Source organism: Ammodytes marinus (genome assembly GCF_949987685.1).
Source record: "Ammodytes marinus genome assembly, chromosome: 18".
NCBI lineage: Eukaryota > Metazoa > Chordata > Actinopteri > Uranoscopiformes > Ammodytidae > Ammodytes > Ammodytes marinus.
In genome coordinates this window covers 7,167,968-7,182,399 of record NC_137222.1, presented here as the reverse complement: position 1 = coordinate 7,182,399, position 14,432 = coordinate 7,167,968, and the positions used below count along the sequence as shown (strand labels likewise).

Here is a 14,432-nt window from a genome sequence, read left to right as displayed (position 1 = left end):
CACACAATCTCTCTGGAACAATGCTAAAGAGATAAGGGAGACCAAGGCCAAGTTAATCAGCGGACATTATATTAACTTATTTTTTAGCTCTATGCAGTCTGTATACTGTGTGTACTATTTTTATGAAAATACCAGGAATTCAATTCTGTTAGAAGAGAAGAGTTAAAGTAATTGGGATCAGTTAAATGTACATATATATAAATGTATTCTTATTATTAAGTTTTATACATGAATATCTTTATGTAAAGAAATAATCTTCAAGTGCAATAGAAAATGAGAAGATAATTTGATATTTTAAACTTATATGGAAGGATTTTTTTTGTTTTTCAGAGGTGCCATTTTTTGATTTGCCTTTGGTGCTCGTCTCCTCGTGATCTTGCCCCGCGTGAATTAATCCAGAGGCAGGCTCTTTTTTGCTTAGATAATTGAGCAGATATCACATCTGTATTGACTAGTTGCTCCAAATCCAGATGCACACAAGCTGTCCACACGGAGACTCAGTGTATTAAATACTTATTGCTATACTTATAACTCGTACATTATTGAACCAGATGCCACTGATGATAAGGGAGAATATCTGTGAGATTAAAGGTGGGAGTAAAAAGATATAATAGCGTATGGAGCTCTAGTTCTCAATAGTGTTTTTATGAATTTCTCTGTGTTAACTGTGGAGTGTGAAATCAGGCGTCTCAGTTACTCACTTATGATAAAAACGTAGGAGGGTAAAAGTTATTAAATATTTACTAAGCGCAACCTGGGACCCGGAGTCCCTACCTTCTACCCCACCTAACAGTAGACAGACTGCAGGTACAGGCATTCCTTAGAGGAGAACTGAGCCACAGGAGAGAGGGGAAGTGGGTCCATGAATCAAAATAAAAACCCCATCTTTTATGCCATCCTCTCTCTAACGCATGGTGCTAAGTGAATTATCTAAGGTGCTAACCATAGTGCTGTAATTACACCACTTTGCTAAAAATTCTGATGTTCATAGTGCATGCTTGCTTGGATGATTTTTTTTTTTTTTAAATCCACATAATATATTGCGATAGCTTCCATAATGCACTATAGTGGTATTATCCCATCTAATACATACGTAGTCAACCATCTGTCGTTTATTCAAAACTGTTTTTTGTTCAATACTGCATTTTTACAAAGATGCTAATTCCGATTGAAAATATTTTAGACATATCTTGGAAAACTCAACATTTTCTCTTCTGTATGCAGTCTAAATCACAGGGTTTGAAGTATTTTTTTTGAATAAAGTCTTTTCGTTTTCTCTGTACAAAGGCCCCCCCCCCCTCCCCCCAACAGGTGTATGTAATATCTTTTAGAAACACAACTAGTGGAGATAGTTTTAATTAAACAAAAAGGTTATTTTGTTGTAGCTGGACACAATGTGTGTATAATTGTGCAAACCTTGCTGTATACAGTGGACCCCCTCTTGATAATTTAATGTTATTTAATGTAGTTAACGTGGTTGCCGGCTGAGCAAATTTCTGTTGGTTGAAGCAATACTTCTCTCTCCGACAACTTTATATATCAGTTTGCCCAACTGGTCTTGGAGTTTATAGATTTTTTTATTTGTAAATTTGGGGCTCCAGAGAACAAATTTATTGCAATGTTGATTATCTTTTATTTTTTTATTTCATTTTTTTTTGTCATTTTGCTTTCTGTTGTCTTTTGTCCTCTATGCTAGTCAACCATGTACTGTACCAGGACTCTGTGCTATACTATAACTTGTGTTTTAAAATAATTATGCAAATATGTGAAAAAATGTTTCTTCTTTTTTGTAAATCTGTTGTAGACATTAAAAACAGCTAAGAATACCTCACATTTTTACACATGCCTTGGAGCAAAGATTTTCTCTTGCCTTTACAAATATCAACCAAATACAGTCAGTCATTACACTCTGAATTAGAACATACCCGGTGCCACCATCCTTTATCTGTCTACTGTTTATTCATTGTTCAGTGTCCATTTGTTCAATAAATACTTTCAATTTGTGTGTGGATTTTTACTTTTGTAAAGAATATTGCTTTTCACTTACACAAGTATTTGAAGACAGATAAAGAACGATGCAAGGATATTAACTTGAATTTTCCGAATCCAATCAGTTCCTTAAGGTACTTTAAAAATGTCCATGCATGATCTTGATATTTATGGCCTTACTGAATGACTTAAAGGGGGCAAGTTTTTCTACAATATTTTTTGAAGATGGTAACTACACATGAAGAGTTGTGCTGGATAGTCAGTGGTTTTACGCAACATTAAGAAATATAGTTTTAACATGGCTGAATATGAATAAGGTGTAGGCTACATTTTCCTCAAAGTCATCTCCAATTGATTCACATCGTAACAGTCACTACAGAAGCTCAGACCTCCATATCTAAGAAAGTTTTTGTTCAAATACTGTATGCGAAGGAGTGGACAAGAGTGGGAGGGGCCCATGGCTGGATTAACTTCTTAGGAGCCCATGGGAATTTTTTTTTTTTGCTGTTGGGCATCTACTGACACCTTCTTCCCTATGAATATGTTTATCCCCTGTTGCAACCAGTACTCGAGTCTTATGCACGAGTAAGACTTCATGAAGTGCATATTATGTGACTACAAAATAAACATAGAAACTAATGCTATTTTAAATATATTCAAAAATTAAATAGGGCCCCTCTACATTAGAGGGACACACAATTATCTAAAAAGGCAGGACTCTCTGATGTTGTTATTGTATTTGATTGGTGCAAATCCCCTAATACATTTGCAATTAACCAATTTATCAAAGCCAATTGACACATAGTAAACTGAGGCTTGCCCCTCCCTCGGAGCCATTGCAAAGATCTCTCATTTGGTGATCGTGCTTTGGATAAGACAGCTAAAGGAGACAATTAGTGGTGGGTGTTTCACATACTCTCCTAATGATAGTCATCATGATGTGCTTCACATGGACACTAAATGTTAAGTTTGTGTGTGTGTGTGTGTGTGTGTGTGTGTGTGTGTGTGTGTGTGTGTGTGTGTGTGTGTGTGTGTGTGTGTGTGTCAAACACATAAACAAGTTTGGGGGAACTTCATCTTTGTAAAACTGCTCAAAGGTGAAAGGCACATTGGTTTGGTTTAACTAACACACTGCATCTAATCAGCAAGGTTACACTATATCACTGACATGCACATGACATTACAGTATTATATATTTTAATAAAGTAAAACAAAATTGTATGATCATCTCACACTCTAGTAGTTAATTGTAAAACTGGCTGAAATTCAAAGTTATACCACTTGATGTCACTGTTGTTTTCCGGATAAATTTAATGAGCGGTTGAACCATCTGTTAACGGCGCCAACGAAGTTAAAATACAGTAGGCTAGATGTTTCAGCCCTTTCCTGAACTTTGTTAAATGGGTGATAAAAACCCAGACTGTTAATTATTCCATGCAACACACCCATCACACGTAGGCCTATACAATTATGTTCAGGCATTAAAGAATATGTCTCACACACGCACACACACACACACACACACACACACACACACACACACACACACACACACACACACACACACACACACACACACACACACACACACAAAGAGAGTTTAAATCAGAACATGATGCAATGACCTGAAGTCCTATTTATTTACTTATATTTTTTTAATGTGCATGACACCCTCTCTGTGAAAAATAATCCCCCCTTAGGGACAATAAACTCAATGTCAAAATCTTGTAAACTATCTAGTTATGTGGTTTATTTATACATCCAGTTTTGGTATTCTTTATTGGCATAATGTTACATGTCTTCTTTCTGACCGTGATTATCTTTATATGTCAAGGAGGCATGGATTAAAACACCTTTTTCTTTAAAAATGTGTTGTCATAGGCGGTAACATGATATAATGCTGGATCCCACAGTAAATTCTTCAACCCGACAGCGTCTTTATTTTTGAGCCTCGATGTCCCGCCCCAAAGTGTTTGTTTTGGCCAATCGCTTTGTCCCTGCATCCACCCAGTTTTATGCTGCCTTTCATTTACTCGGAAATGTCTAACTTTAAAAATGTAAACAATACATTTTAATTTAAGCACCATTAGGAACACATATCAAGACATTTCTTTAAACAATTAAAATATGCAATCTGTATTTTTCTAAAATCATATCGTCGCAATCATTTCTTTAAAACGGATCTACTGTGTTATAGTCGTACATTTAATATTTCTTACAGAGCCTGAAGGCATCGCCAGATTTCAACGTGCACAATGGTGACGTTTACCATATCATGATGGCGGTAGCTTGGACTATTTTGAATTCCGTCCCGCTTGTCGAAGTTTACACCACGTCTAGTCTGTAAAATGTCTTATTGTTCAGAAAAGAACATAACATAATAGAAGCACTATCATGGATTCTGTCTTGGGGGACGATTTGACGCTGCCAGTGGACATAAACGGAAGGTAAGAGCCAAGCTAGCGAGCTAACGCTAATCCGAGAGCAGTAACTAGTTACCGCTACACGGGCTCTGACTAATAACTGGAACAACAACACTGAAGCATTTAAGTTGTCATATGTTTCATATAACATTGACGCTGTACTGGATTAAGTTAGGTGTAACAACAGTCAATAGCTACGTTAAATATCATATTTATTGCACATACGTTAACAACGTTAAAGCCAACATAAATGACTGTTGTTTATATTCCTGCTGGTACGTTGGTGGTTCATCATCTGACATTTGGATGATCACACCCATCACATAACTGTCAAATGTCACATATAGTTTACAAAGTGTGAAAATAACAGGTGGGTTATAACTAACACGTTATAAATGGGTGGAAAAGTCACTGCCGTTAGTAATTAGCTGACTAAGAAGCTACATAGACAATTTTCTTCTTAATGTGTAAATACATGATAGAAAATTCGAAGCCCTTAATTAATTATAAAGTACTTTTTTTCATTCACATTCAACATGAATTCTTAGGTCTGTTTTGTAGTTTTGTTACAGCATGATCAGTGCACATTTTCCCCAAAAAGTAACGTTTACTTCCTAGTGTAAACAATGTTTAAGGCCTGTCAAAAAACCTTATTACAGATGTTTTCTTTATACATTCAATTTAGTTAAATTTATTTTTATTTAAGGAATCGCGGAAACCATGTACATATTGTACAAAACCAGCGCCCTGTTTTAAAATAAATCTCTACCTGAAGCAGTTTCACTTCACAAACAGAGACTGAAAAAATTAAGAGACCAAAAACTCATCTTTTACCCAAATTGCAGTAGGCTTGAAGCACTGGTGCATACAGAGAGCCTGTCACGCATAGACTATCAATAGCTTTCACAGTAATAAATCATATTCAGCTCATTGGATGTTGCTGAGAGATATTGCTGCGTGGTTGTGGGTCGGCTTGACGACCTGTCACTGTCATACAGAGAGTGAAAGAAAGCGGAAACTATCAGAGCCAGCTTTTTTGCTGCGGGGTTGAGGCTGAGGCAGCGACGTCTCCCTGCCCTGCACCCATTATACAAAGATGTTGCGTTAACGTGTCAAATATTTGTTTTGTTTTTCCCGCGTGCTCTCCGTGACAGGAGAGAACCATTTGAATGTGGTAGGTGAAGCTTGTATTATTATCATCGCCTAGCTGCTCCTATTAGTGCTATATTTGGATAATATTTGTCGTAATAGCTAGTCTATAGCTGTCCTGCTCCCCAGGAAATCTAGTTATAGTGTTTCTGTGTTGTAGTTTTTTGTCGTGTCCTTGGTTCGTCTCCTAGTTAAACGACCTAGCCCAGCTGTGCCTTGTGTTTAAGCGACCATCCAGGTGGTGCGCGTGCCTCAGTAATTCAAGATGTTAGCTGATATGTGCGGTGTGTGAATAACTTATTCGGTAATTCGGCGACCTGGCTCACTTGACTCTTGACTTTGTACACTATTTGCTTACTATTTAGGGGCTTCAGTTATTGTTGTTTTTCATGAGCTACTTTTGTCTGTGATATTGTTCTGAGCTTTGCTGCCTTCATGTTTTTTTGTTTGTTTTTTTGTCACTGGCATTTGAACAAAATGAGAAAATAAGAGGAAGTCATTGTTTACAGGCTCTTACATTGTTTCCACTGGGTGCTGCAGGGCTATTACTACAAAAAACTCAGCCCCGGACAAAACTGTGTCAATAACACTGACACAGACGTGTTTTATTGTCATCTATTATTTAAGACGGCTTCTATGGAGATGGCCTCAGAAGTTTAGTATTAGCTGTTTTTTCAGTGGCTCTTGTTGTAGAGTGCTTCCTCCCCGTTAACACAGGAAGGGGTTGCTTCGCTTGGCATGTGAAACTACGGTGATGTAACTGTATAAAGGCAACACATTTTTAGGATAGCTATGCTCTTGCTGCACATGTTCCTCCTGTTTATTTAGTGTGACAAGTATGTTTGACTAAGTCCAGAATAGTGAATATTTCTTTGTGTACAAAAAAAGCCTAGTTTCATACCCTGTGATTCAATGCTGTGAATTTCCAATGCAGTATCACAATTTCTATTGGCATCGTATCTTCTTTTCCAGGCTATAATGTACGGTTATTATGTTCCACTTCCTAATGTTGGTTTACTTTGTTGTGTCAGGTGTCAAAGCTAAACAATGATGGGGAAGAGCAGTGTTATAAAGGTTAACACTGTTTCTGACCGAGATATTTAAAGTCACTGAATTCCTGGAAAAAGAATGTGACTGGACAAAATGGATTAATAGTCATACTTTGATTTGTCTAATTTTCTATAGAAATGTCGTCTTTTTTATTATTTTATTATGTCGAGTGATAATTCAGTGGTTGACACTAACGGTTGCCCGCTTGCCCGGGGCAACTGAAAATAATGTTTGGGCAAGTTGAGATTGCTTCTTGGTTGCCCTGACGGGCAAGTGGATTTTAGAGGGTTTGGCTGTAGTCTAGGCTATGTATTCATGTGTTTTACAGTCTGCAAAACATTTTTTTCCCCCGCTAACTCACACAAAATAGATCGGCTATATTCGCAATTGAGCAGCTGCGCGCGGCAGCCAGCAGCATCACGGTCGCTCTTTCGCACTCGATCTCTCTCTCTCTCTCTCTCTCACACACACACACACACACACACACTATACACACACACACAGCCTGTGTGCGCGCAGTTTCGCTGTCTACGTTCCGAAAGCCGGCTCTATCCTACGGACCTGGTTCCGCTATATTCAAAACCCAGAAATCATTAACGTTTGAGCTTATCGATACCGCTATGGAGTCCAGTAGGCTAGGTCACATTATATAATTTTAAATATCGAGTCGGGTCATCTTCATCTAATTAGGCCTACTTCAGCGTATTATTCCATCACTGGACCGCATCATGGACTGTAAAAGTGTTCTACCTTCGACTGTCTTGAAGAAACTCCTTCCACCCGCTCCGTCTCCAAAAAAAAAAAAAATTCTTGTCTGCTGAGCCGCTGCCGCTGCAGACGGGCTCCGCACCGTCTCATCATTCATTCAATGCAGCGGTGATCAACAAACGAGAGACTGTAGCAAGTGACAAGTCCCGCAGTTAAAAAATCGGATAGTTTTTAAATCCATATTAAAATCTGCAGGATAAGACCTAGTTAGCTAAAAAAAAATCGCAAACGGTTCAAATGTGATGTGTTCAGGTCGGCTCAGTAAAATGATTATTAGGCAAAGGTCAATAAAATGACATCATGATGTGTTCAAATGTAACATCAAGAAAATAAGAAATTTGAGTTTTTCGCGGGAAGCTTGAATAATAGCCTACAGTTTGGGTAAAAAACTTGTTTTCCCAGCAATATAAACTAAATAGTAGGCCTAAATATGGAATTATGACCTGCTTAAAGTCCTATCCTGAGCTCTGCTCATCTTGTAAGCAATTAAAGCAATAATACCAGTTCTCTTTAAACAAAATAATAGAAAGGTATCGATAAAGATTTGGATTGTGGAGTCTTTATAATGGTATCAATATGAATAGAAATTAATGATCCCCCTCCTTACTTACAGTATAACTGGGCAATAGCTTTAACATGGTGGACTTTAATAATTTTATGGCACATGATCAATTTTTGGCACAATGTGACCGTTTTAAATAAGTAAAACATTTTCTGTGGAAGCTAACATTCAGCTTGACTCTGAGCTAGACTGAGTTTTCTGAGCCCCTGGGCAAGGTGCATGGCAAAAAGAGGCCCTTTCACGATGCTGCAGCAGGACCAAGCGCTTGGTGTAGTGTGTGATGTCATGATATAGGCTTATATGAATTGTTGTTCGTTTTATGTGGTCAGGATGAGACTAGTAAGCAGTGTTTGCATTTAAGAGATAAGAGATCGCTAAAATGTATAATTCAATTAGCCTATACTGTATATATCATTGTTTAACAGTTTTTTTTGGGCAAGTGAACACAACATTCGGGCAAGTAAAACATTACCTGTACTTGCCCTATGGGCAAGTGCATTTGAAACCTTAGTGTCAACCCCTGTAATTACAGCAAGGCAAAAACCCAGCGTCTGTTTTATTAATGCCATTTTATTGTACATTTTTCATTCTTATTATTATGTTAAATTCAATATACAAATAATAGATATCAATATGAGTATTGTGGAATGGACATGAAGTATAAGCAAATCATGCTGGAACTGCAGATCTGTGCTGAGGAATATACAAGAGGAGAAGCAGCAGAGTGGAGTGCTTCCACTGCCCGGGGATGTAGTTATATAATGTTATAAGATGATGTACTTATATATTCTTAGTTACAGGGGTCAAGGTTTGAGAGACATGAGCTTGGACCCAAATCGTTCATCATATTGTTTATGCAAGTCAACTCATTTCCCTTGCAAGTCAGGAAAACAATTACACTAATGCATTTTACAAGCAAGTGATATGTTGTGTTGTGGCAGTACAACCCCAGTTCCTTGTATTATTGTGGTCCATCTGTGTGTTGCTGATGTGTGGTGCATTGTGTATGGTGGTGTCTGTGAGTGACGCCACTGTCCCATCGCTGTGTGATGCTTAGCTTATCAGAAGCCACAGTAGTCCACTTGTCTCCCAAAGAAAAGCCTTCTCCATCCAGCCACTGGTTTCTCTGTTTGCCCTCCCCCTGTCTGTCTGAACATGAGCGCTAGGCTGCCACTGGCACATGGTCACATGCACACGCACACTTCCACACACGCTTGCTTGCACACACACACACACACACACTGGCATACACACCCACACGCACACTCACATACACTGAAAGGGTTTCTGCCAGAGTGGATGGATGTAAATGAAGTAGAGAGTCATTCTTAAGCTATTTATGGAGCGTTCTTCAGGCTCAGCGGAACTGGCCAGCGTGAGTAATACATAAACACACACACACACATTTGTGTTATTTGAAAACCATAATCAGCATATGTGTGTGTGCATTGAGCAGAGATGGAGAGCAGAGCTTGCCTTGGTTCCTGTGATTTTAAATAATGTAAATGGGTCTTTGTTGAATTTGGATTCTATGTATGATCCCCTGTCGAATATATTCATAGTAACTACTAGGCTGCATTGCTAATACAATGATTTTCCTTCCAGCTGCAGACTGCCAGATTCCATAGATGCTGGAGATTATTCCACAGACAGCATGACAGGTACAGTAAGACTTTCTATTGTTCTCTCTTTCTATATTTTATTTTTGCTCAGGTTGTGCCTCTCCTGTGTATTAATTAATATGGTTGTTGAATCGTTGCTGTGACCTCCCCCCTGCTGCGTCAACAAAGCTGTGATAAGGGATTAGCTGGATGATGTTAATTAGCCAATCCGGTGACTAACTCATTGTCAAGCTCTTGTATTGCACCAACAATAATCTAAAAGCTACAACATGTCATGCAAACAACTGATTCATAGCTCAACATCTGTGGCTTTATGTCAAATTGGTCTTGTGAACAAACACAGAGACACCAAGGTAAAAGGTAACATGGTTTTAGCATTATAACACTGGCACACTAAATTGGTAGAAATTATTCTCATTTACAAATCTTTTGATACCAGCCGTATTATAGATTAGAAAGGGACCAAAACAAAGTTTCTCATACAGAAAAACACTGAATAGTTGTGTTGGGCGATGTGACAATGAATGTATACATTGAGATGATATAAAGATTTTACCTCACCTTGAAACCATTATAGGCCACCTCTAGTGTAATAGCCATTTTTTTCTAAGATTTTAGAACATACTTGTTCGGATTTCAATAATTATTTGGTGTACTAAAGAATAGAATAATAATAATTTTGAATAATTGTGTACACTTTTATTTAGACAAAGCTGTTTAGCATATCTGTCTAGACTAGGGCTGTAAAACCCAAAGATACCAGGTTACATTGGTATACAAACGAGATAAGAAGAACATCTTCACATTGGAGAAACCAGGAAGTTTTTGGTGTTAACTGAAAAATGATTCAAAATGATTATTGGATCATCAAAACTATATAGGGGAGAGTGGCCTAAGTTGTGCCGGTGGGGAAGTTGTGCCACCCCTTGTTTCTAGAAAACCATAGAAGAAATTGGAAATGTGACCACATATTTAAGAAGAGCCATCCATTTGACTCATCTTGTAAAGAAGGGAGAAACATGGAATTAAATATAAGCACATTTAAGCTAAAAAAAAAAGTGTTTTGCCTTTCAAAGTAAAATTTCCATGATCAAGGTTTTTTGATTATTGTGTCTGAACAATTATAGACACGTTTGAAAACATTTGATATGTTTTAGTGCTTTAGTATTCTACACTTTTTGTCTATATAATTAGCACGATGTCAGCCCTAAACTGCTGCATCATGCTTATCAACCAAAATTCTGGGGTTGGGGTGATTTGTGCCAGAGGGCCTGGGGTGAGTTATAAGTAAGTAAGTTAGTAAAATGTATTTATAAAAGCACATTTATAACAGTTTGCACTGTCCAAAGTGCTGAATATAGTGCATTGAGTGGGTAAAAAAAGAAGGTAAAATAACAATAACAAAAATAAAAGGCATAAAGCCCAGACATCCACATATAAACAAAGATAGTAGTGCAGAGGTAAAATGGTTAATGGGGAGGAAAAACCAGGGTGTACAGATGGGTTTTGAGAGGGAATCGCATATGCCAGGGGGCAGTTGGTTCTACAAGGGCGGAGCAGCAAGTGCAAAGTACATTTCTGAGAGTTGTACCATTGGCATGGCTGTATACACTGGTCACCAAAAGAAAGTGACTGTCTACAGTAGCTCAGAAGAGACTGACATCTCCATTCCACTTAACGACACCACTGATGAGAGTTCAGATGGCCAGAAAGATGATGATGGTGACTTTGTCATTGTGAGCTTTGCAGGTAAAACCGTTAGATCTGCTAGGCCTTGTTTAAGAAAATTGGCCTTCAATCTTTGCAAAATATTTACTTTATTTACTTTTAAATAAACCTTAAATAAGTGATTGACTAATGGATTTGTCTTGCATTACACTTTATGAGATATATATCAATAGCACAATTTACCCCATGGTATTCTCTCTTGTGGCACAACTTACACCACACCGGGGGCAAGTTGTGCCACAAGACAACTTTTTTTCCGAAAGCTATATTTCTTAAACAGTTTATTCCAGATCCAAAGTTTTTACTGCCAAGGATGCACCACATCATGAAATATATGTACATATTTGAGTTGGAGATATAACTGTCAAGGCCTCACTTTAAAATCACTTTGAGTAAAAAGTGGCACAATTTAGGCCACTCTCCCCTACAGTAGTTTCCATTATTTTTTTTATCATGTTGATGTTTAATTGATTAATAGTATCAGCTCATGACTAGTGTACCAAACAACACTTGACATTTGGGAACTCTGTCTTATTTTGTAGAAAAAACATGTTTATGTTCTTCAGAGCAAGGTAATGAAACTTGTATTCCTTTGGTATCAGTACCAAAAGAAAAGTAAAAAAAAAAAATAATAATTACGTAAAACATTTCTTTTTAAATTTATTTATTTATTTCAGTTTATTTCGATCAAAACATATTCACAACATTACTTACATAAGTTAAAAAAATAAAAAACACACAAAATAACACAAAGTTGTCATCGTAATTTATATATTAATTTCTTATAAATAGTATTGATCGAAAAGGTGTATGCTGAAGCCTTAGCTTATTGCGCCTACCCTTTTTACATTATGTTTATTTATTCATTTTTCGTTGGTCCCTCAGGATCTTATTTAATTACAGTCATATGAAAAAGTTTGGGAACCCCTCTCAGCCGGCATTATAATTGACTCTGCTTTCACAAAAAAAAAGATAAAAGTGGTATGTCTTTAATTTACCAGGAACAACTAAGTACTGGGATGTTTTCCAAATAAAGATTTTTTGAAAAGCAGTATTTGGTTGTATGAAATAAAATAAAATGTGAAAAACTGGCTGTGCAAAAATATGGGTACCCTTGTGGTTTTGTTGATTTTAATGCCTGTAACAGCATGTAAAACTGATGACTTTAAACGCAAAGTTGGTTGGATTATGTTGTTAAGCCTTGAACCTCATAGAATTGTCTGTTTAATCATGAGAAAATGTATTTTAGGTGCCTAAATGCAAGTTGCACTTCTCTTTGACTCTCTGCTGAAGTGAGACAGAATGGGATCATCAAAACAGCTCCCAAAAGATCTGAAAAACAAAGATTGTTCATTGTCATGGTTTAGGGGAAGGCTACAAGAAGCTTTCCCAAAGGTTTCAATTGTCAAATTCGACTGTAGGGAACGTTGTCAGGAAATGGAAGGACACAGGCATAGTGGCAGTTAAACCCAGGCATGGCAGACCAAGAAAAAAACAGGAGCGGCATAGGTGGAGGATTGTGAGAATGGTTGCACACAACCCACACATCACCTCCAAAGACCTGCAAGAACATCTGGCTGCAGATTGTGTATCTGTACATCGTTCAACAATTCAGTGCAATTTGCACCAAAACATCTGCTTTTTAGAAAGACCAAATAACTTAAAGCTACTACGAGTAAGTCGGCACGTTGGCGACACCTTTGAACAAAAGCGGTAGTATTATTACGACGCCAGCTGTCGTGAAGCTGTTTGCTTGCTCGTGCAGGGCTGCAAAATTCAAATAATCAGGAAGCAATATGGTGCGTGTCCGTGTGTGGACTCTTTTCGGCTCGGTGAGAGTGGTGGTGACACAGCATCTACTAATGCCAGTAAGTGCTAAACACACCTGATTGCAATGAGTTGATGCATTGTCACCTCTCACGGAGCTGAACGAGTCTTTAGTAGGCTACCGCTCATTCATTTAGGAGTAAACACTGCAGTCTAGGTTCACTCCGTGAAATTGTGTAGGCCTATACGTTGCTTGGCAACGCCCTCCCACCCGCCTATCACTCTCCCTTTTTTACTTTTCTTCATTGCATTTTCTTTTTTTGCTTTGATGGTTCAGCCCCGTTATCAATTATGACGACAAATAACTGTCTCAAACAAGGCTCCCGCTCCCCTTCTAGGGTGACCAGATCGCATTTCCATTACTTTTCACACGTCCCGCAAATTGAGACGTTGTCCCGCATTGTTATTGAAAGTGAGCCCCCCTTTTTAAATGCGTGTTTTATAATCTGGTAGCCTATATATCCGATAGCTGTGTGGAGACAGCAGTCTGTGAGTGTGCGTCTCTCCGTTTGTCTCTGTGTGTGTGTATCGCACTGTCGGGGGGCTGCTGGGCTCATTGGGCTCTGTGAAGGTGCTGCCTGCTTCAGCATTTCCTTTCTGTTACTTCAAAATAAAAGCCAACTCACGTTTGTCAAGTGAAATGCTTATGTGAAGCCAGTGAAATGCTTTTAATGTGAAGCCGCAGCCTTAACTCTATTTGTTTAACAGTAGCTAACTTAACTGCTGCGCGCTGATCTAAAGATAGTGTTTTTTAATATAGAAAGCCGTGTCTCTGGCATTACCGGTGGTGACACGAGTTTATTTTGCTAAAGAAAACGGCACTTTGTCCCGCACAAACGTAGTCTTTGTCCCACATCTGGTGAATTGGGATCTGGTCTCCCTATCCCCTTCCCTCACCTGGAGCCATAGGCTTCTCAAATCGCGTTCCTGCGCCACACTGAAATCTGCGACCAATGCGGATATGTGACCATAGAGCATGCACGCGTGAACCGAAAATCGGACTGGGTGTACGACCAGATCAAATGCAGTAATAAAAACTATATAAAAACGTCTTTCTTTGCACTGATGGACTTGTTTGCTGTTAAAGGTAATTTATGATTATGAGAGGAAACATGAGGCTGTTTAAAAGATATTTAAAAGTTACTCGTTGCCGCTTTAATTTTTGTCTCATCAGTCCAAAGCATTTTCTTCCAATATGAAGCTGGCTTGTCTAAATGAGCTTTTGCATACTCCATGCAACTGTATCTGTGGCGTGGGCGCAGAAAGGGCTTCCTTCTCATCACCCGGCCATACAGATGTTTTGGTGCAAATTGC

The 14,432-nt window shown here is 38.2% G+C and overlaps 1 protein-coding gene across 6 annotated transcripts in view; it reads left to right on the top strand.

Annotated features, from left to right (window-relative positions):
• The first annotated feature begins 4,308 nt into the window (after positions 1–4,308).
• Positions 4,309–14,432, top strand: part of cdk5rap2 (CDK5 regulatory subunit associated protein 2) — a 39,085-nt gene continuing 28,961 nt past the window's right edge. For 5 of the 6 annotated variants that reach the window (XM_080046968.1, XM_080046967.1, XM_080046970.1 and 2 more), the window contains exons 1-2: positions 4,309–4,436; positions 9,547–9,602. In XM_080046968.1, coding sequence (XP_079903094.1) covers positions 4,384–4,436; positions 9,547–9,602 — 109 coding nt within the window. In that variant the 5' untranslated portion in view covers positions 4,309–4,383. Of the gene's footprint in view, positions 4,437–5,453; positions 5,587–9,546; positions 9,603–14,432 lie in introns of those variants that run through there. The other variant, XM_080046969.1, reaches the window with a different exon arrangement.